General features: G+C 46.3%; 3 protein-coding genes across 5 annotated transcripts in view; 1 reads left to right on the top strand and 2 right to left on the bottom strand.

Moving 5' to 3' along the window:
- MOSMO (modulator of smoothened) overlaps nucleotides 1-916 on the bottom strand; it is a 62,344-nt gene extending 61,428 nt beyond the window's left edge. The window contains exon 1 of the mRNA XM_045461208.1: nucleotides 783-916. Within this exon, the coding sequence (XP_045317164.1) occupies nucleotides 783-888 (106 nt within the window). The 5' untranslated portion in view covers nucleotides 889-916. The remainder of the gene's footprint in view (nucleotides 1-782) is intronic.
- On the top strand, nucleotides 766-22,172 carry PDZD9 (PDZ domain containing 9). 3 transcript variants are annotated; one of them, XM_045461207.1, is made up of 5 exons: nucleotides 766-874; nucleotides 9,428-9,607; nucleotides 12,930-13,135; nucleotides 14,141-14,330; nucleotides 19,543-20,346. In XM_045461207.1, exons 3-5 carry the CDS (start codon nucleotides 13,042-13,044, stop codon nucleotides 19,934-19,936), a joined length of 678 nt encoding a protein of 225 aa, XP_045317163.1. In that variant the 5' UTR covers nucleotides 766-874; nucleotides 9,428-9,607; nucleotides 12,930-13,041; the 3' UTR covers nucleotides 19,937-20,346. The 3 variants fall into 3 exon arrangements, 2 of the variants coding, with proteins under 2 accessions (XP_045317163.1, XP_045317162.1); XR_006708247.1 differs by lacking the exons at nucleotides 766-874; nucleotides 12,930-13,135 and adding exons at nucleotides 7,046-7,326; nucleotides 21,970-22,172 and having other exon boundaries at nucleotides 19,543-20,254; XM_045461206.1 differs by lacking the exons at nucleotides 766-874; nucleotides 12,930-13,135 and adding an exon at nucleotides 7,046-7,326.
- Nucleotides 21,001-22,521, bottom strand: part of LOC123589293 (cytochrome b-c1 complex subunit 2, mitochondrial) — a 30,724-nt gene continuing 29,203 nt past the window's right edge. Inside the window, exon 14 of the mRNA XM_045461205.1 lies at nucleotides 21,001-21,271. Coding sequence (XP_045317161.1) covers nucleotides 21,188-21,271 — 84 coding nt within the window. The 3' untranslated portion in view covers nucleotides 21,001-21,187. The remainder of the gene's footprint in view (nucleotides 21,272-22,521) is intronic.

Raw genomic sequence — 22,521 nt, forward strand, 5'->3', positions numbered from 1 at the left:
TATTAGTATTATTATAGCTCCCGGGCCTAAAATAAAGCAAAATTATAACCACACAGACTTCAAAGGGAAAATCGGAAGCCACATGCGTCTTAAACACAGCCGAGCGGGCAGGGGATGGGCGAGGGCGCGGGGAGGGGGACCCGCACGCAGCACACCAGCTCCTCCAGCACATTAACCCTGCCTGGTCGGGCCACCGGGCACCCGGCCGCAGCTCCCTCCCTCGGGGGACCGGGGCCGGACCTGACTCCCGTCGCAGCTCTCTGGTGGTCCTCGCACTGCCCCACGGGCTACCTCGCTCCCAGCCCCGGCTCCCCGCCTCGTTTCTAATTCCTGCCCAGGCGCCTCAGTTTTCTCCAGAGCGGTTTCTTCCCGTCTCTCACCTGGACTCCCCTACCCCCGCCCCCAATCCCGGACGAAGCTCGTTCCTCCTTGGTCCCTCAGGTCCGGCGACCGTCTCCCCGCCACCCCCCCTTCTCCGTCCGGGACCCGCCAGCCCAGCCCAGGTCTCCTCGCCCTTCGGCCACTTTTCGCTGAGCCCGGGGCGCCGCTCCCCTCAGCCCCGGGGTCCCGCTCGCGCCCGCGCGTCCTCCTCTCCATTCCCTCTCCCCTCCGGCCCCCGGGGCGCCCGGCCCCGCCGCCCCGGACGCCTCTCCGCCCCCTCCCTCCTCAGGCCGCCCCCCTCCTCGCAGCCGCCGGCCCCGTCGTCCCCCCGGCCGGGTCTCCCCTCCCCTCCCTCCGCCCTCAGCCAATCCCCCGCCCGGCCCCGCGCGCCCGCCGCTCACCCGCGGACTCCCCGGTGTTGATCCAGTCCGGGTTGGCGATGCTGGCGATGGCGAAGATATCGGCGGCCAGAAAGAGACATCCTGAGATGATGGTCAGTTTATCCATCTCCCCGCCCCGCTCCCCCCACCCCCCGAGCCCCGGGCAGGCCGCGGCCTCACGCCTCCCGCCCCATGGGCCGCCGCCGGGGCCCGGAGTCCCCGCGCCGCCGCCTCGCGCCCCCTCGGCCCCCGCGCGCCACTCGCGCCCTCCGCGCGCCCGGGACCAGCAGCCGCGGCGCGGCCCGCACAGCCGGAACCGCCGCCCGCCCCGGAACTGCTCGGCTCGCCCGCCCCTCACCCGGAAGCGAAGCCTCGGCGCTGTCGAGGCCAGACCGGGTCCTGGGCTGCGGCGTCCCTGCTCTGTTCTCCCGGCTGTGCCGCCCGCCTCGCAGCCCCGGCCCGCGGCCCCCGACCCTCCCCACCGTCCCGGGCTCGGCTGCCAAGGCCTCTATTGGGCCTCACGTCTCGCTGCCCTGGAGCCGGACTGGCACCCGGCCCAGGCCCATTGCCTCGCGCCTACCGGCGGGCCACGCCGCCTTTGAGCTTTCTTGCCAATAATAATGTTATCGTTGTTAATGACTGGTGACAAAATGCCCCTTAGTCTTTAGCCTTTCAAAACGAACACTGGATTGATGGGTGGGAGACTGCCAAGTGACCCGGGGCCCCGTACATGCCTTGTCACCTTGTGTTAGCATTGCCCCTTCCGCGTCGTTCAGCTCCGGGACTGCCCCATTTAGGAAATAACTGTCGACACCTAGTGGGGTTACTGGGCTGGACTTGCGAGACAAGGTTCCCAATCTCCGGAAGCTTACATCCTGGTGGGGAAGAGGCAAACATGTTAAAAATTTATCTTTAAAAATGGGTCATTTCAGGTGTTGCTTTATGAACTAAATGGGGGTCGGTCTGATGGCGGGGAGGAGGAGGGCTGTGGTGATGCTTAGGATGGTCAGGGAAGGTTCACTGAGACCACCACTATCGTAAACGCCTAACGTGTGAAGATTTGGGCAGGACTACTCCAGACGGAGGGAGAAGCAAGTGCAAAGAGGATTAGGGGAAGGGACAAGGAAGAGGTTGGCTTGTTCAAGGAACTGTGGAATAGCCTGTTTGGCTGGACGGTAGTATGAAAAGACAGAGAGGTAGGCAGAGACCCGATGTAGGGTTTGGGGAGCCATGGTAAAGGGTCTGGATTTTGTTCTAAGTGCAAGCGAAAGGCACAGGAGGTTTTCAGCAGGAGACTGACAAGGTCTTATTTAATCTGTAAAGATAGTGTAGTTGGGGAGGGGGGGGGGGACAGGAATGAAAGGGATACCAGTTAACAGGCAAAGTACTCCAGGAGAGAAAGAAATGTAGCTTTAGCTAGGATGCGAATAGTGAAGATGGAAAAAATGGCTAGCTTTGGGTGTTTTATAGGCAAGGAAAACGACTGACCATGGGGGAGGAGTTGAAACAAAGAAAGGCCTCAGGAATGACTCTTAAGGTTTTGGCCTGAGTAACCAGGTGTTTGGTGATAGTATTTACTGAGTTGAGGCCTGAGGAGAAGCTTAGTTTGGATGGATAAACAGAAACAAACAAGACATTGGCGTAGTTTGTTGGCAATACAGATGATTTCTCCATCTATAATTTTACTGTCTAGTGGAGGTTGCTTTTTCTTTTGTGACTGACTCTTGGACCAAGTCACCATTAACCTTAACTTTGGATCCAGCTCTTTCTTTCCTGGATAGTCCCCCACGCAGCAAACAAGGGATGGGACAGTCATCTTCTCCTTAAATGCCACATAGGTCATCTCAAGAAAGACCTAGAAGGTTGACATCTGTCTCTATTTTGGGAATGCCTACATGTTCCCAAAACTCAGCAAGTTTCAAATTCCACCAAATCCAACAGCCTTGCAGAAACTTGCAGAGTTATCAGTGTCACCACATAGATTGGGTAAGGAGGGATTTAATTGCTAGTCTATAGACTTTCCTGTCCAAACATTGGTCTCCTGGGGGGAAGGATTTTTTTTTTTTTTAATTATTATGACACCGTTTAGTTTTCCTCTGCCACAGAAATAGGCACAAGCTGATTGATATATTCCAGGGACTCAGATATGCATATCACATTACTGCAGCAGGGTTTCACTTTTTTTTTTTTTTTTTAAAGTACTGGAAAAGTTTGATGGAGTCATATTCTTGGCTTCTCGTCCAGTTTCTATTGCCCAGGCATAGAAGAAACTCCGAGCTTTATAGTTCTGAATTCTCAAATAATGTCCGCCGATGTTCACTACTAGGCATTGATGAGAATCCTGAGGTGAACTGTTGGAACAGTTTGCCTGTGAGTGGTATGGTGATCACTTGATCATTGCGTTTAAAAAATACGAGTGTAAATTCCCCCTTCTATCTGGGCAGCACTTCCCAGTCCCTCCTACCTCTGCCCCTCTACAAAAGGTTCTGGATCTAAGATTGAAGGATAAAAACAAGCTGTATAATGGGAACTAGACTTATTGTGGTGATCATTTCATGACATCTATGAATGTCGAATAGCTATGTTGTACACCCAAAACTAATATGTCAACTATATTTAAATTTAAAGAAAAAAAAACAATTTGGAGTTAAAAAAAAATTGAGAAAATTTTCACCAGATTAATGGCCACAAGTCACTTCAGAAAGTCACCTTCCCATTCCTCCTTTACCACCCAGCATGGGGGTGGGAGGGGTGGGCAGGGACTAAATCCTCTGATTACATATTTTCCATTAATCCTGATTTTAGTCCCATATCTCATTCTCTACTTCCAACATACCTGGTATTGCAGAGTCCTGGATCTGTCCGAGATCTACAGGACAGATCAGTTCCCTTCTCCTCTATATCCCAGTCTACATTTTATTTTATTTTTTATTAAATGTTTTTATTTGTTTTTAGGAGAGAGAGAGAGTGAGCACATGCATACATGAGTGTGGTAGGGGCAGAGAGAGAGGGAGGCTGAGGATCCGAAGTGGGCTCTGTGCTGACAGCAGAGAGCCCATTGCAGGGCTCAAATTCACAAACCATGAGATCATGACCTGAGCCAAAGTCAGATGCTTAACTGACTGAGCCCCCACCCCCACCCCCAGTCTAGATTTTAGTAGAGGCAAACCCTAGGGTTCATGAGAGGTGGTGTGGTGGAGCAAAAAGGATACAGAACTATATTCTAGTCCCCTCCCTTCTACTGACGTGAACTTGGGAAAGTCAGACATTCTGCTTCAGTGGGAGAAGCTCCCCATCTCCTCACTCTCCCTTAAGCAAAGCAGCTGGGGCTATTTCATTCAGAGAGATGAGCCACAGGGATCCTTAAGGCAGAAAATCCTTGGGGACCCAGAAGGCCCCCGGAAGGGATCTATGCTGGCAGCCTAAAGTCATAAATAGCCATTCTGCGGCTGTTAAGGGGCTGTGAACACAGTGTGCTTTATCATGATGGATGGTAGGCCTTGGCCCAACAGAGGCTGAATCCAGATGGGACCTTGGTGAAAGCTGTGGAGGGGACTATATAATCACTCTTCTCTTTAAGGAGTATCTTTGGCCTGACAGGATAAAGAACACACTGCTTCCCCAGGGGGTCAAGTTCACCATGAAGGCCAAGAGTTTGGTGGCTGCACCATATACATGCACCTGGGGGTTCTGGGATTAGATAAGACCAAAGAGCTAAATCCAGAGGTTAACAGTTTGTGCCTTGGGCTCAAATCTCCTTTTGTCTCATGGATTGGGTTCCACTGGAGCTGACTCCAACCAGAGATTATGGATTAGCGTGCGGTCTTTATTAGGGAGTGCACTAAGGAGCAACTCCTTTGGGGGGAGGGAAGGCAGAGGGAGCAGTTTGGCTGTGATTCGGTTATTGGAGGCTTTGGCAGACCCCGTGAGCAACTCTGAAGTTGGGGTGGCCACTCAGAGTTGGGGAAAAGGGGCCAAGCCTTTATATCCTCACATGGACCAGTCATTGGAGTTGAGCTACCTCAGGAATGACCTTGGGTATGGCTGCTCTTCAGCCAAAGACAATTCCTTGAGAGGGCCGACAGCTGAGATCCATGAACCTACAACCTTCCCAGGAGCTGGGGACTAAGTCCTTCAGTCTTCAGGAGGACTGGGTAGCACAGGGCAACATTTGTCACAGTGCACCCATTGCACGCCGATCCACCTGCTTCTTTTCAGTTCTGAGAGCAGGACCCCGGTGAGCATCTTTTCCTGTGGGAATCTTATGAAAGGAAGGTTAGCAGGACAAACCCCAGCTCCCCGTGTTGCTGCAGCTCATCTCCAGGCATAAGCGACATGCTCATCACCTCCCTTCTCTCCTGCCCATCCTAGATTCCTCTCACCTTTTGCTAGCACCTCTGGTGGTCTAGGTGGCTTATGTGGTGGGGTGGTTCGGACCTCCATCCCTGAGGAGTCTGAGCCACTTGTTGCCATGTATTTCTCGGGCTGTGGCTGCTTTTTTTGTCTGTTCACTGTCAAAATAGGGCAAGGGAGCACTAAGAGATACTCAGGTGGATCATGTGGGTGACAAACTGTTTCAATTTTCTCTGGTGAAAAATGGAACAATCTTAGTGCTTCCCTGTGCCCAAGGTGATGTATACACCTCCTCTACTGGGTATGGGGTCCTCATTATCACCTGGACAGCGGGGTCACCCAGCTCCGAAATTCCATCTTGGCATCTACTCTTGCACACCATCCCTGGTGCTAGCTGCTGCAGGTTGGGTGGGCTTTCCAGGAAACACTCTTGAGCTGCAAGGAGTTTATTGGGGAGTGCTTTTGGAAGCCACGCCCATGAGGGGAGGAAGGGGAAGCAGCATTAGGCAAAGGGAGAAGTCAGGTGGCAGTGCAGCCACAGAAGGACCTCAGTAGACCCCACAGGAGCTCTGGAGCTGGGATTGCCCTCCAGGGTTGCTTGAGCTGGACTGAGGGAGCCAGATTTTTACCCCACAGTGACCAGTCACTGGATGTTAGCTGCCCTGGGAAGGTGTAATCTTGGGCAGGGAGCTCAGCTGGAAGCAGGGGTGGGGTGGAGGAGCAGGAATAAATCCTTCAGTCCCGAAGGGGGATCTGGGCAGTACAGGATGGCATCCACAACCGTTTGTATCCTGCAGTTCCACCCATTGGTGTGATCTTGGCATCTGCCCTGAAGAGAGTTTTCAGCCTGGGATGGAGGGAAGGCAGATGGACACCCTGTGTGCCAGGCGCCGATAGGCTCCCCTCCCTGAACCTCCGATGCTGACATGCTTTAGTTCCACAAACTCTCACTGTCCCCCTACTAATAGGAAAACAGAGGTAAAGGATGCATTTTATGACAGAATTAATTTGGTGTCTGCATAGACACCTTGCCAGACTGTTTGGAGGAGGAAACTGGTGATCGATCACAAGAAGCCACCTGCTGGAGACTCCTTGAGGTTGAGAGTAAGAAAATGGATGACTGTTCTTTCCCTTTGTCCCAGCCTCTGCAAGGTGGGATTTATTGAATGAAAATCTGCCCTGGTTTACTGTCTGGGTAGAGCCACAGAAACAGCCCGGTAAACTGGGTTTACCATGGAAATCTTTGCACAGTGTCTGACATCTAATAAGTGCTTGATAACTATTGAAGGCATGAATGTAAGGTGCATAGCTTCTCCGTTTTATCGGAGTGGGAATGAGGACAGGACCTACCTCATCACATTGCTTTCTGTTTCTTCTAGAATATATTTTTGATAATTTACAGTTTTCTTAAATCATCCACTTGATTGCTCGTTAAATTTAAGTTCCAAAAGGATAGGGCCCTTGTTTGTCTTGCCGACTGTTGTGTCCCCAGCATCAGCACAAACCACAGAGCGGGCTTCCGGTAAATATTTGTCCTATGAGCGAATGTGTGTGTGGGAGGAAAGAATTATTTTGGAAAAAAGAAGGAAGAATTAATTCCTCTCCTAATCGTGACTCATTTTTTTTTTTTCCCCGAGCCACCCTTGGCCCCTCTTCTCATGCAAAACATTGATGAAAACAGTGCAGTTCCAAAACAGTTGGGACTATTGATGCAGCAATATTTAAAAATATCATTACTGGGAGTGCAGCAGGGGATTGTGTGATCTTATATGGGCTTCTAGTTAGGGTCTGCCTGGGCCCCACAATTTCACAGCTTTGCCACACCCGCCTCTGTGCTTCCTCCATCCTCCCCACTTCGGTTGTTTTCCAAGAATGGATGATGAACCCACTGTGAGCCAGACACTGTGCTGCTCCCTGAACGAGTTTGTTCTCCGCCAAAACTTTCACTCCTTTTTCCAAGTCCGCTGAGGCCTTGTGACCCCACGGATGCCCCACGTCTGCCCCCTGGCGGCCATCCCGAGGGGCAGCGCCGGAAATCTCCTTGCCGCCCGGGGTCCCCCGGTCGCCAGCGGTCAGCCCGCTGTGCACCCCATCCTCGTGGGTTCGAAACAGTTGGGAGTTGGACCCACTCCAGCTTCGGCTCCAGGAGGCGCCTCCTGAGCGGTCTGCCCTCCTGGGGCCATGGAGAAGGCCGCCCATAAAAGCAAAAAAGGTAACTGGGGAGTGGGGAGAGGGAGACGCCATGGAGACAAAGCCTTCATTACTTTGCCTCCCCTGTAAAATGGGAACGTCACCCTCTTGGCCTGGGAGTTAGCCCCTCGCCATCATTTGTTTACCAAACTATAATTTACATACAGTAAGAGCCTCCCCCCCCCGCCCATTTTTAGTGTATAGCTCTGAGTTTTGACCAATGAATACCCACATATAACCACCACCACCATCAAGATGTGGAAGTTTCCCTCCCACACACGCTCCCTCCCCCGTCCCCAAATTACTTTGCTCCTCTTTGCCACCAGCCTGCACTTCAGTGCCTGCCACTCCTGATCTGTTTCTATAGTTTTGCCCTTTCCACGGAGAGTGTCATAAAAGTGGAATCGTGTGGTAGAGTCTTTTGAGGCTGCCTTCTTTCCCTTAACCCTGCTGTCTTTTGAGACTGGGTCTCCTATAGATTATTTTATTCTAAGCACAATGAAGTAGCAAGCTGAGGTTGGAACTCAGACCTTGTCTGAGATGCCACTTCTCTGTATGCTCAGGAGCTAGAGGCTGAAGGAGGGTCTGACCTGCTCTAAATGGCTCCCAGAATCCTGAAAAATCTCCGAATGTGGTACCTTCTTTATACTGGGTTACTTTACTTTCTATAGAGTCTCTGCGGTTTGGGGGAAGGTGAGGTTGGAGACAGCAAGGACATTTGCTTACAGGGAAGGGTCATGAACCTGGGGGTGGGGGGACAGGGGGCACCCCTCCCTCAGCAGGCCTCTTGGGCCCCCCCAGAACACCACAGTCACATGGATTTCGCAGAGGCCTGTCACTTGTCCTTCAGGAAGAGCTGCTAAAAACAAATGTCCCCAGAAACTTCCTGTGTACTGAAAATGAGTCTTCTGAGAAGTTTCCTCTTAGGAAAGTAACTTGTTTTAAATCACTTCATAGTCGGGGCGCCTGGGTGGCGCAGTCGGTTAAGCGTCCGACTTCAGCCAGGTCACGATCTCGCGGTCCGTGAGTTCGAGCCCCGCGTCAGGCTCTGGGCTGATGGCTCAGAGCCTGGAGCCTGTTTCCGATTCTGTGTCTCCCTCTCTCTCTGCCCCTCCCCCGTTCATGCTCTGTCTCTCTCTGTCCCAAAAATAAATAAACGTTGAAAAAAAAAAATTTAAATCACTTCATAGTCTTTGAAACTTTTCTTGTGAGAATCAGTTCTGGAGAAAACATACTTCGGCGCCCTTCCACCACCACCCATTTTCCCGGATTTTCCTCCCAAATGATCTTTCGCTACCATTTCCACTGACATCGCCATGGCATGCTTGGGTGGCTCCAGTAACACTTTGATTTCCCACATCCACTCTGGATCCCGCAGTCTGTGCCCCGCACAGCAGCCAGCCGGGTTCATTTGTTTGTTTTGTTTAAGAAAATACAAATGTTACAGGGTCCCGCTTAAACTGCTCCTCAGCTTTTTCCAGTGAGGTAAGCCTGTGAGGCCGCGCCAGTCGGCTGTGACTTTGCTCCTCACGAGTGCTCCAGTGCATCTCTGTTCTTTCCTTACAGCCTCAATCCAGTTTGCTCCCTCCCATCCTCCTTTGTCTCAAGATTTCCTGTTGGTCTTTTTGACCTCGATTCAAATTTTACCTCCTGTATGAAGCCTGAACTGCCTTCCCCGCAGGATACCTTGGCCTCCTGGCAGTCCTCCTCAGAGCTCTCTGTATTTTTCCTTCATAGCATGTGTTACAGTTTGTTATTCAACATCTATTTATGTGACTGATTAGTATCTGTCTCTTCCACTAAGCTGGAGGATCCATAAGGGCAAGAAACTGCTATTTCTTAGCACACTGCCTGCATCAAGAAACATTTGTCAAGTGAATACATAATAACTGACATTAATTAAGCACTCAGCAGGTGCCAGGCACTGTGCAAAGCCCTCTGTCTCATTTATTCTCATAACAAGTCTCCAAGCTAGACACGTACTGTTCTTACTTTACTGATGAGGAAACTGAGAAATAAATAGGTTGAGGAACTGCCCCAGGGATCTGGCTTTAGAACCCCAGTGATACTGTCATGCTGCTGTCCAGGTGAAGGACTAAAAAATGTCCCCCTCTTTATATTAGGCAAAAACGTTGGCTTCAATGTCAAGTCATCCATACACAACTTGAGCAAAACTCAGCAGACCAAACTTACTGTGGGCAACCTGGGCTTAGGCCTGATCATCATCCAGAATGGGCCCTACCTCCAGATCACCCACCTCATCAGGACGGGGGCTGCAGCCACGGATGGAAAACTCCAGCCAGGTGACTGTGGTTCCCCGCCCCCCCCCTCCCCCCCCCCCCCCCCCCCCCCCCCCCCCCCCCCCCCCCCCCCGCCTCCCTCCCATCTGCCTTCGGGGAGACCCTGGTTAATAGGTTTTAGTGTAACCATAATAATGATGATGACATTGTTTGAGGGCTTTTTGTGGGCCAGCCAGTTGCTAGCACTTTAATAACCCTCGCTGTTTTATTTTTTCACTGAATTCTTACAGTAAGTCTCTAGGTAGGAACTATTGTCATCCCCCTTTCACAGGGGAGGAAACTGAGGCACAGAGATTGAGTTCCTTGTCTAGGTTCACCCCGCTCTGGCAAGTGGGATGGTGTCATTCCAGAGTTTATGCCTCTCTGTGGACAAACTTTTCTTCTTCTAGGTAGGCAGTATTAATCATTGTTAATGTTTAGAAGCATGATCTCATTTCATCCTCCTGACAATCCCTGAGGTAGATTCTGCATTAAACCACCGTATAGATAAGGAGTCAGATATTTAGTAAATTGCCCATTGTCATACCAGGGATCAGGGATTTGAACCCTCTCTGTTAGACTTCAGAGCCCAAGGACTTTGATCAACACTGCCCTGCTTCTCTTGTCTTTGGGCGAATGAATTTTCCATCCAGTTCAAGATGTGTTTTCCAGTGTCTGCTCCAGTTCTAGGGCTGTGCTCAGGAGTCAGGGAGGCATAATGGGATGGTAAGGTGGTGAGAAACAAGAATCATCCGGTTTTAGCTGGGCCTGAATTCAGTCAGGCCCAGGCTCTGTCACTTTCTAGTTCTGTGACCTTGGGCAGTCATTTAACCTTCTAGGCCTCAGTCACCTCATCTCTAAATTGGGATAAGAGCTACCTTCCTCAGAGGTTGCTAGGATTTGGAGAGATAAATTTTATGAAAGTGCTTTGAAAACGACAGTTCTATGGAAATACTGGCAATCATTTCTCTTAGGCTGTTCTTAGAGAGTTTCCTGACTTGTGGCTTTTCTTTCTTTTTTTCTTTAAATAAAAAATGATTGTGGTACAGGAGCCCCAGTGGATTAAATTACTGATTTATAATGCTACTTCCTAGAATCACCTTGGGAGCTTTTAAAACTGAGATGCCTAGGCCCCATCTCCCCAGAGGTTCTGATTCAATTGATAGGGGGCTGGAGACAGGGCAGTTCATGATTTAAAAGCTCCTCAGGTGATTCTAACTGCAGCTTGTGTTAGAAGCAGGGGATTAAAGAAGAAAATAGATAAATGATGCCATTATGAAAGTTTGCCCCCACCTTATAATCCAAAACATTCTCTCCAAATGTCAGTGCTTGGTGCTGGGGAAAAAAAGCACCAGGGAGACAGTTCCAGACCAAAAGAAGTCCAGCACAGGTTCCCATGAGTTTTCCTCAGTTTCTCTGGGGTCAGGCAACAGAAGCTGATTCATAACCAGAGCACACACTCACTGGAGTGGGACAGGAGTGTGCTTTTATGCACAGGAAACAGAACCTCATGGTGTGGCCACGGTTAGTGGGCTCCTGGAGGTCAGAGGCAGTCTTGAATTCATCTTTTAAATCCAGGATTTACCTTTAATGCTGGCAGATATTATGTCTGTGCATTAGTAAATGAATAATAAGTGTTTGTCACTGGCATTGTGCAAGGTGTTTCCACATCTATTATCTAATTTAGTCTTTACAAACTCCTGGAAGGTCGATAACACAATGTAGAGGGTTGGAGATGTAACTTGGTCAATACACAGAGCTAAGTGGGTGGGCAGAGCTGGGACTTGAACCCATGTCTAGAGAGCCCACACTTTTGACTGGAAGTGGGATTTCAGTACCGGAGAGAGTCCAGAGTCCCAAATCTCTTCATGATGGGTCAGTCAGTTCTCCTCAGGTTCTTGGTTTCAAAGACCAGAATTCAGTCCTTTTAAAACAATGAATGAGATTTTCAGAGGTGATAGTCCCATAGACCTGCTATTTCTTCGACCCTGTTACCTCCCAGCCCCATTATTTCTCATGCACGTGTTTTACATTTTTCTCTTCTGGTGTTTCAAATTGGGTTTCATTTCCTATTGAATTTGCTAGTTTAGTTTAGTGTTTGTTTATTCTGGCTGAATTTAAATTCCTTTTGGCCAATATGGCTTTAAATAGACTGATATCTAGAGTCTTAAGAAATAGTGTAGCTTTGAAGGTAAATACAAGTCATATACTGGTCACATTCATTCAATAAGCGTTTCCTGAATGCCTACTGTGTGCAGGTGTCCTGCTAGGCATGAGGGCATAATGATAAGCCAAACAGATGTGGTCCTTAGCCACCTGGAGCTTGTGGAACTCAGAGCCTTGTCAGGAGAGATGGAGAAAAATAAATAAAAATCTATTTTTCAGTAGTGGCTTGGCTGCTGCAAAGTTGATTTAATATAGGTAATCGAGACAAGGTTTATAATAATGTGGTTCCTACAGCCCATTAAAACAGAAAAAAAAAAGTGTAATGGGGTTGGTATTCATAAATACCAGATTGATGTTTCCAAGGGCAATGTTAATATCTATTGCCAGAGTAATCACATTCATACAATGACACCTTTGGTTTACAGTCAGGATGGTCAGGGAATTAAGCTGTTTATTTTCTGCCCTCTTGATAAAAAACATCCTTCAACAACGTAATTAAGCAGAATGCCAAGCCAGAGCTTTCAGCTATAAACGTTCCTTTTAACATCAGGCGCGTAAACTCATCCAGTGAGGTGTTTGGTTTTGTTTTGCCATTGTAATTAATCTCTGTAGGATGAACAGCTGTTTCAGATGGCACACTCTGCAGGTGGCTGGGAGAAGCTTGTTTCATTCTGAAGTTAGCTGCAGATCCTAGGCTGGTTTTATCATCAGCTACTTTGTAAGACCAAAGCAGGTTTTTCTTCACCCTTCCAAGTATTCATTTTCTTCAGTACTTTTAAACTTAAGTTCTTTTTAAACTGAAGTTTCTGATAGGATCTAGCACCATGAAAGTTTGTCCTTGGAGCCTTCCTTTGAGATCAGCATTAATTCCCAACTACAGCACAGTGGGGTGTAGTATCACAGAAGGTACTGCATCCTCTCTCCTCCTTGGAGGTTAGGCTTCTGCTGTCTGGGAATGAAGGTAACTGAGGGGTCCCTAGCTTCTCATGCACAGAGAAATGAACACATCCTTTGGGACTTGATTGGAGTCCCTTTATCCCAGTGTTAGTGATAAAGTCTCCATTACCATTTGGCAGGCTGTTAGTTCTAGTAAGATCTGAAGACTAAGATTTTACCTAATGTGAGCCCTTAAGAAGTAATTTCTTTGTATTCCTTCCTCTCTTGCTGAATATCCTTGCAGTAGTCAGGATTCTTCACTGCAAGCAATCGAAAACAGTGCCTGTGAAGGCACTGAACTTAGAACATTGAGTCTGACAGAACTGCCAGAAAGGCTGCAGAACCAGGCTTGGAAAATGATGACAGAACGCGGGGCCATATATAACTACCCCTGGAAACCGGGTGTTTCCATCACCCAGCTGCATCTCCTGCCCAGGTTCAGTGACCCAGGTGGGAGTGCCCAGTGGCTGGATCTAGTTTACATGTCCATGCCCTAGGTGCTGGCGGCAGGGAGGTGGGCAAAGATATGCACTTAGGGGGTCCAGGGACTTGCTGTCAAGATGTGGTTTTCTTCCCACTTGCCAGGAGATCAGAAGCTCTATGGTTGACCATCACACTTCCTTTCCTGTCCAGCAATGCCCTAAAGTAGGAAGTCTAGCTTTCAAATCCCTTTATCCAACATACTCTCTATATACACATCTTAAGCTTAATTAAAGCATGCTAAATGTCCATTGTTGCATGCAGAATTACTTGCTCAACTAATACCGCACAAGGCAGAAAATTAAAATGAAGGGCTTTATGTTAAAAAAAATTTTTTTTAATGTTTATTTATTTTTGAGACAGAGGGAGACAGAGCATGAACGGGGGAGGGTCAGAGAGAGAGGGAGACACAGAATCTGAAACAGGCTCCAGGCTCTGAGCCATCAGCACAGAGCCTGACGCGGGGCTTGAACTCACGAACTGCAAGATCATGACCTGAGCCGAAGTTGGACACTTAACCGACTGAGCCACCCAGGCGCCCCAGAAGGGCTTTATGTTAATAGAGTGGAGGGCACTGGAAATTGCCAGGCAGGTACAATAGCAAGTAGGTCATTTACTCACTTAGTGGAAGTGGTTTTTTTTTTTAATAATAATGACTATTCATTTTACTTGAAACAAACATTTTTAGAATCCTAAAGGATGGTTCAGATTATAAACGATTTTTAGCCTCTTTCACACCAAGGACTAAAGAAATACCATAAAAACATGATATAATATCTTCTACACCGCTATTAAGAAACATCTTGCATGCATTCATTATGCGAAGGACACTCATGTCACCTAGTTGGTCACTTTTATTAAAGGCTGGAGTCTGGTTGAACTCGTAAAATGGAATACCTCACAGTGCAGCCAGAAGTGGTATGAGCCCAATGACCCATTATCTTAATTTTACTGATAATTTCTTTCCTTCTTCAGGTGATGTTCTGATTAGTGTTGGCCATGCCAATGTGTTAGGATATACTCTTCGAGAATTTTTAAAACTTTTGCAATACATCACCATAGGAACAGTGCTACAAATCAAGATTTATCGAGATTTTATTGACATACCCCAAGAATGGCAAGAAATATATGATTTAATCCCTGAGACCAAATTCCCGGTAACACGGTAAGTCGTTCATTTTAGGAAAACTTTGTTGTGCTACTGTTCCCCAGAGCCTGTGAAGCACGTGGTCTTGGTGAAACCGCTGCAGTAATTTAGTGGGTTTTTAAATCCTTCTGGAGAAGTACAATCTGCAGGACCTAATGTGAGGCAGATTGATAGAGGCAAGAGCCTTGAATCTGGAGCTAAAAAAAAAAAAAAAAGAGAGAGAGAGAGAGAGAACCATCTAATGGGAGCTCGGCCTCCAAATCTACCTGCAATGTGTCCCTTTGTCCAGAGTCAGCCTCAAACGTGCTGTGGATCCCACACCCTCATTTGTCTCCTGCACATTCAGCTTTTCTGTGGATCCTTCTCAATAATGTGTAAGGCTTTTGGGGCCTCTGCCTCTTTACAAACCCCACCTTGACTCTGCTGCCCTCTCCCTGCCCCCAGCCACAGTCCTATCCCTTTGGCTCCAAATGTGCGTGAAGAGCTGTATCAGATGTGGCCATTTCCCCAGGAGATGATTTCCCAGGCGCTCTCCCCCAATCTCAGTCCAGGCTTTGCTGTCTTCACTTGTCCAAGAGGCCTCTTTGCAGGGCCACTCACAGCCCTCAGGTTGATTCCAGTAGACTCTTCTCAAGTCGTCACTGTGTGTGGCTCCTGAGCAACATTCGACACTGTACAACTCCCACCCTCTCTTCTCTTGAAACGTCTTCCCCAGGCTTCAGCCTTAGAGTTCCTCAGCGCTCAATCTTTGGCTTCCTTCTCTCAATTTCCTGGGCACCCTCACTGATGCCTGTGGTTTCCGTCCCTCTCCCTACAGGACTGATTTTCAAATTGTACGATCTTCAAACTTGTATATTTAAACCCTTTCTCTCCCACTTGGTGGCTTCATTTGGATGTATCACAAACCCCTCACACTCGTTATGCCTAAAGATCAAGAGCCAGCTAACTGCTTATCTCCTTGGGGTGGTCCTATCTTACTGGGGGAGCATTTGCCTAGTTGAACAAGTCAGAAATTTAGAGGCTATGCTAGATTTCTCCATCTCCCTTGTTTCCACCCCATATAATCACAAAACTTGTCATTTTATCTTCCGACTCTCTCTCACATTTGTCCATCTCTCTCTGGCCACTATCATCACCCCAGTCAGAGCCACCGTCTACTCTCTTCCCCTATTCATTTGCTACACAGAACAATCCTTTTACAGTGCAAATCTGAATGTGGCGTGTTCCCTGCTGAAAATCTTTTCAGGCCTCCTGTTCTCAGGATAAATGCCCAAACCCTTACACTGGTCTATGCTACTGCATGTGGCTGGGGTCTGTATCCCGCAGCCTCACCACATACTGCTGTCCTCTTCCCTCTCTAGTCCACTTTGCCTCTCAGCTTCTTTGTCTTATGTTCCTTTGCCTCGGACTTTACACTTGCCCTTCTCTGTGTACAACATGCCTAGGACTCTGTCATTACTCACTGTTGAAGGCTCATGGTGCAAAATTTTTCCAAGGGGACTTCAAGTTAGGAAGTGTTAAAACATTGTCTGGTCCATCTGTCATATGCTTTCAGAGAAACCTGTGTATCTCCTTCACAGCATTTATCCTAATTTCAATGAAGTAATCTGTACAATCTATTGTTTACTATGTTGCCCTGGGAGAACGTAAACTGAAGGCAAGGACTAAGTCTGCGTTGTTAGGCTAAATCTACCACAGGACTTTCACATGGCTGAGGGCTCATTTATTCAGAGTGAATGAAAATTAAAATCCAGCTTTGGGGGCGCCTGGGTGGCTCAGTCGGTTAAGCGGCCGACTTCGGCTCAGGTCATGATCTCGCGGTCCGTGAGTTCAAGCCCCGCCGTCAGGCTCTGTGCTGACAGCTCAGAGCCTGGAGCCTGTTTCAGATTCTGTGTCTCCCTCTCTCTGACCCTCCCCTGTTCATGCTTTGTCTCTCTCTGTCTCGAAAATAAATAAACGTTAAAAAAATTTTTTTTTTAAAAATCCAGCTTTGAAGCTCAGGCAAATCGCTTAATCTGAGAGCTTGTTTATCTGTAACACAGGAGTACCAGAGACTCCTCTGAGGATCAGATATGTGAGGAAGTTCTGTAGAACATGAAGACATGTAGAACATGAGATCCTTCTCCTTCACTGACAAGTTCAGTGCTCTGATGCAAGAGTGGTCCTTATTAATTTGACAGATTTCTGAGCACTAGTTGTTACAGCTGTGTATATTTGGTTATTGGGATGGGCTCAGGGAAAGCTGGCTAGGAACTTTACTAAGGACTAAAAAATGGTCCACACTGGATAGACATTACTTCAGATATTCCAACTTTTGGTCCAAGGGACTGATATGGCCAACAGATGTGCTTTGCTAGTCTCCCACAGCATTTTAAAAAGCCGGAATAGCAGTGACTGTAGAGAGAAGGAAGGATACGGAGGGGCTTTTCCAAGGGCTAGCAAAGTGTTTGTAAGTTTTTTTTTTTTTTTTTTAATTTTTTTAACGTTTGTTTATTTTTGAGACAGAGACAAAGCATGAACAGGGGAGGGGCAGAGAGAGAGGGAGACACAGAATCGGAAACAGGCTCCAGGCTCTGAGCCATCAGCCCAGAGCCTGACACGGGGCTCCAACTCATGGACCGCGAGATCGTGACCTGAGCTGAAGTCGGACGCTCAACCAACTGAGCCACCCAGGGGCCCCTAAGTTTTTTCATTTAACTAGGTTTCTTTTTTTTCATTTTTCTGTGTATTTCAAAATTTTTAAATAAAAAATATTTGCATTAGTTGCCAAATTTACATATCTAAGATTCCATGGAAATTATCTGCATCTCTGGTTTCTCCTAAAAAATTAGAAGATGGGCTTGTGTCCTCACATGGTGACAGTGGACCAGAGCTGGTACCAGCTGTCCCCTTAGATCAGACACAAATTAGGGACAAGTTTTTCCCCCAATAACCAAACCAATCATGACAGTTAAAAATCATTAATGATAACAGTGAACACTTATTCATTGCTTACTATGTGGTGGACACTGCTTTACAAGTATTTTGCCATTTAATCCTCAGGTTAATTCTTTTTATTATCATGGTTACATAAGAAAACTGAGGCCAAGAGAGGTGTGTGTAAACTTGCCAGTGGTCACAGGACTAAGTGTGACTAGATCTGTCTCTAGAGCAACAATATCCAAGAACTTGCTGCAATGGTGTAAATGTTCTTGATCTGTTCTGATGTGGTAGCCACGGGCTACATGTGGCTATTAAGAGCCTCAAATGTGAGGATTTGCAACTGAAGAATTTTAAGTTTTATTCAAGTTTAATCAATTCAAATTTAGCTGCCATACCTAGCTGGTGGGCCCTGTACTGGGGAGTGCAGCTCTCAAGGCTGAGTTCTTAATTACTTATTTATAGAACGACTATGTTGTTCACATTTTAATTGTTCAGAGTTTGAGATACAGAATTTTAAAATCTAAGAATGACAGACCGACCATTCAAAAGTAAGGAGGAAACACAGAAATAGCACAACTCAAGTATGAGACTAAAGCCTACAGGACTTAAGAACAATACCAACCACTTTCTAAATCCCTTTCTTAATTTGAAACAAAGTGCTTATATCTAAGGCACTTTAGTAATTTATGTGGAAAGGACAGAGAAGGAGCACAAAGGGAAAGAAAAGACATCTTACACAAAGCTGGTATGATCTTTTTCAGGAGTAAATGGTACTGTGTGCCCATTGGAGAATATTCCACATAATGCTCTGGGCAGGTCCAGCGATAGAAAACTGTTTGTAATTAACTGACTTCTGCTCGTTTGTGGCTTTATAATCCTACTTCAGTTTAATAAGAATCTGACCCTACTACCTGTCCTTTATAGTTACCTAATACAGAGTTACAAAAGATAGTCTTTGCAGTCAGAAAAAAAAAAAAAAAAGCAACCTGGATTTTGTTTTCATTCACGTGCTGTTCAGGAAGTCCTAGGCATGTCTGAAGGCAACCTGTTCTAGTCCTGAGGTCTTCTGAACCTCCTTGCACAGCACTAAATCAAGGATGAAGGAAAATCACACAATAAGACTAGTGGCTCAGTTACTGCTGTTCGAAGTTTTGGGAGCGAGTACAACGGTCACACCTGCAAGAATATTAGTGATCATGCAAGCCAAGTCTAAAAGATTGGGGGGTGGCGAAGAAAACAATTTCATATTTCCTTTTAGCAGGACAGATGTACCAAAGGTGTATAATCACAAAGATCTTTGTTAAATGAATGTTAAAATCTAAGAACGGATCTCCTGGGCAACAGCACCAGGATGAGGGGGAGCAGGTAACAGCATTTGTTCAGGAAAGTAATGGCAGGCTCAGGTATGCAGACATTAGAAAAGTTCAAGAGAACTGTAGATGATAGCAGGCAAGCATTGGCCAAGTTTCAACAACCAAGAAAGCTAATAGTCGGGGATGTGAGGGTGATCTGGCTGCAACATCTGTCACGCCATTGATCACCAGGTGTCCCCTTCCTCCCTCACCCCTCCACATGCATCCCTTCTGAAGCCGCATGCTCAGTTGAAGACGACCGGTTCTTCAGTCAAGGGTATATGAGTAGCTGCTTTCCTCTACTAAAAACCTCCATACAACCTCTCAAGAAAGCCAATAGTTGGGGCAGGTAACAAAAAAAATCTTTAAAAGCTTTTGGACAGCAACAGAGAAGTGGAATAGTGAATGAGACACATCTGGATGTAGAGGGTGTTGTGTAAATACACATTTGTAAACCCAAAAGAGAGGCAAATGATGGTTCTCAGGAGAAAAAAAGAAGGCTCAAAAATTTCCTGATGACTAGTGTACTTAGAGGTCCACTAGTTCCTGAATACCTTGGAAATCGGTAAGACACTGTTATTACTGACCCCATGTGACCCATGAGAAGAGTTCTGTGGAGGAGATGGCCAGGTTGACCTGTCATTCTGGAATGAAATTAACCCACACCTTAAAACCTGCTAATATTCTGGTCAGTAGTCTGACTTAAGTTATTTTCAAACTTTTGAAAGTGATGTGAAATAAGGCAGAATCTGATTTACATTTAGGAGTGGAAACAAATTTAAAGACAGTTTTGGAGAGAAAATCTTCAATAACACAGAAAGTGCTAAAGCTAAATTATATCCTTTCTTTGATGAACCAAAGCAGGTTACAAGACATCTTGTTAGGGGACAATGAATATGCAGACATGAAGAATACATGTCTTTCACTATTTTTTTTTTTTTTTTTTTCCATTTCAGCACAACAAAGAAAACTGAGCAGGCAAAAGACCCTTTAGCAAGCAGTGATGACAGTGAAGATGTAGTTTCAGATAAAAAACTTAAGTATTATAAATATTCAAGGTCCAGTGGGCATCACTCTGCAAGGAGACCAATGTCTATCTCCAGAGAATGGCATGGCTACAAAAAGAAGAACCGTACTATTAGTGTAGGAAAAGGCATTAATGCTGATGTGGTGATTCACAGAGATCCCAAGAGAGAAGTGAGGCCCCCTTCTCCATACTGGACAATGGTGAAGCGAGACAACCAAAGCTCTTCCTCATCCACAGCCTCCTCTACCTCAGATGCATTTTGGCTAGAAGACTTTGCCCAAGTTGAAAAGGGCAGGGGCCAACCTGTATCAAAAGTTGCTTAGGCAGCAGTCTGCAAACTGGTGATCACATGAGCATCTAATTTTTGTGCACTGCTATGCACAGGTTTGCTATACTTACAGGAGGAATATGTGTAGACTTACCCATTCTTTCACAAGTGCATTCTGATGCCGTCAGAGACATTCTTCAATGTGATAATCCAAAGACTTCCCTGGGGTCAGACAGGCCTCACCACCTTATTCTCAAAATAGCAACATCATTAACACACTCCCTTCTGAGAAGAACATCTCATCTTTTACAAAATGCGGCAGAGGAACCCAGGACCAGAATGTATGAACATAGAGAGAATTTCAATTTTTAAGGTAAGTGCCACATTTTTATTTAGACAGTTAGCTTCTCTTGTTTTGCAAACTTCAAATGCTCTACTTAAAATAAGTAAGAGATATATTTTCTGGCTAGTTGTGCACATAAAGTTCCACCCCCCCCCCCCCTTCAGCCCTAAGAAACAGAATGGGAACAGATGAGGAAGAGGGAAAAGATGAGAAACAAAACTCTGTCACACAGTGAAGATAAATCAGACATAAAATGATGCAGTGGGAATATAAGATATGACTAACAGGAAATTTAGATTTTTCAGAAATAACTATACTGCAAGAAAGGCAGTAAAGAAAGGGGGTAAAACTCAGACCATTTAATTGTTTTGACCCAAAAGGACAGATTTTTAAACTGGTTTTATCTTTAAAGCCATCGATAAAAGGAAGAAGTGCCTGAGTGGCTCAGCCGGTTAGGCGTCCGACTTCAGCTCAGGTCATGATCTCATGGTTCATGAGTTCAAGCCCCGCATCGGGCTCTGGGCTGACAGCTCAGAGCCTGGAGTCCGCTTCACATTCTGTGTCTCCCTCTATCTGCCCCTCCGCTGCTTGCACTCGGTCTCTTGCATTGTCTCAAAAATAAACACTAAAAAAAAAATTTTTAAAGCCATAGATAATAATCTTACTAGTTTCTGAGCTTCTGTACTTTTAGATTCCTGTTCTCCTTTGCAGCATCTAAAACAAAGACCTCAGCATATAATAAATACTTGATTAACTGATGGCCAAGACATGAGAAAAACATTTCAACAGAATGTTTTATTGACTTTAAGTCAGCTGGGAACAATTTATGTATTTATGCTTTAAGACATTTCACCTTATTGGGGAGAAAAAAAAAAAAGATATATGTTTTATTAGAGATTTTTGACTTTCACGTGTTTGCTGCTCTGGGCTGAGAAAATGTTCAGCTCTTTCCTGTTTCAGAATTTACAACTCATCAACGAAAGGTGTGTGCCCCAGATTTCCACTTGCTGCCATTGACTTCCGGCCAGAAACAAACTTCTTTGCAGCCTTGAAGTAAACAAACAAATGACAGAAAAAATTAACAGAAATAAGAAAATGTATTATGCAGTAGATAAACTTATCTATTTTGTTATTTCAAGAGTTTATGGACAGGGCATCCTGAGCCAGTAATTCTGTACTAGCCTCTTGTGAGATTAACTACAGGAGAGGGCTGGTACGTTATTTTAATTTGTGACAATGTAGGAAGCAAAGCTCCGCTGTCCCTTTGAATGTTCCCTCATTACACGTGACTGAGCAAGTGTGGTGCTCCAGACATGAGGGTAGCTGGTAAAAAGGGGGATAGGGAAAACCTCACTGACATTGCAAAATAGGGCAGAGTCGGCCTCAGGCAGGGCAGTACTTTACTGTTTCTGTATTGCGATGGCAAATAGTCTGAGTCGATAAAAATACACCAACTGTCAACATAAAAGTCAAACTTTTATCTGTTTCCTTTATGCCACTATTTGAAGCAAAAAGGCTGGCCAATGAGGTCAGATGTACTACCGTGATCCCCCATGCTGTCTCAGGCACAGGGAGATCATGAAGAGGCAGCTGGGCTGGGACTCCCACAACAACAGTATAGTAAAGGAGAGCCATTTGGAAGGGTATGGAATGATGAACTTCGGGGCGAAGTGAAATCAAGTCAAAGTTACGACCTTAAAATACCCTGTATCTTTTTTTTCTATCCTCATTGTCCCTACATTAAGGTGGAGCTGTTGGGGAGAAGATGGTGGAGACCTCTACCATGCAAGAGGAGTCGACATTTTTCATGTGGAAAAAACTGGGAAAACCCACTGATTGTAGATTTGTTCTGTAGTTCATATATTTGTTAGGCATAGTAGAGAGTACAAAAAGGTATAAGATACGGTCCTGGCCCTTAAAACAATTCAGTCTCACAATAATATATGTGGAAAAAAAAAAAAAAAAAAAAGCAATAGCAGAATGTCTCCTGCTGAGAAGATGAACAAAAATCCTGAGATCCTGGATCGTGCGGGATTGGCACGACAGTTTATTTCTTGGGAGGAGAACAAACACCGAACTCAACTATTAGGTTGAATCACATGAAATTACCAACAATTCAACTCTTCTTGACCTCTAAGAATTTAAAATGGTTTAACCTATTGGTAATTTAGTTGAATGAGGAAGATACATACACCCCAAGTTGATGAGCCATTTACAGACGTGATGGTAATGAGCCCTCCTACCTCCACACCAGGTGGACAGGCACCAAACAGCAGGACAGTGACATATATAGCCCA

This window comes from Leopardus geoffroyi, chromosome E3 (assembly GCF_018350155.1).
Source record: "Leopardus geoffroyi isolate Oge1 chromosome E3, O.geoffroyi_Oge1_pat1.0, whole genome shotgun sequence".
Lineage (NCBI taxonomy): Eukaryota > Metazoa > Chordata > Mammalia > Carnivora > Felidae > Leopardus > Leopardus geoffroyi.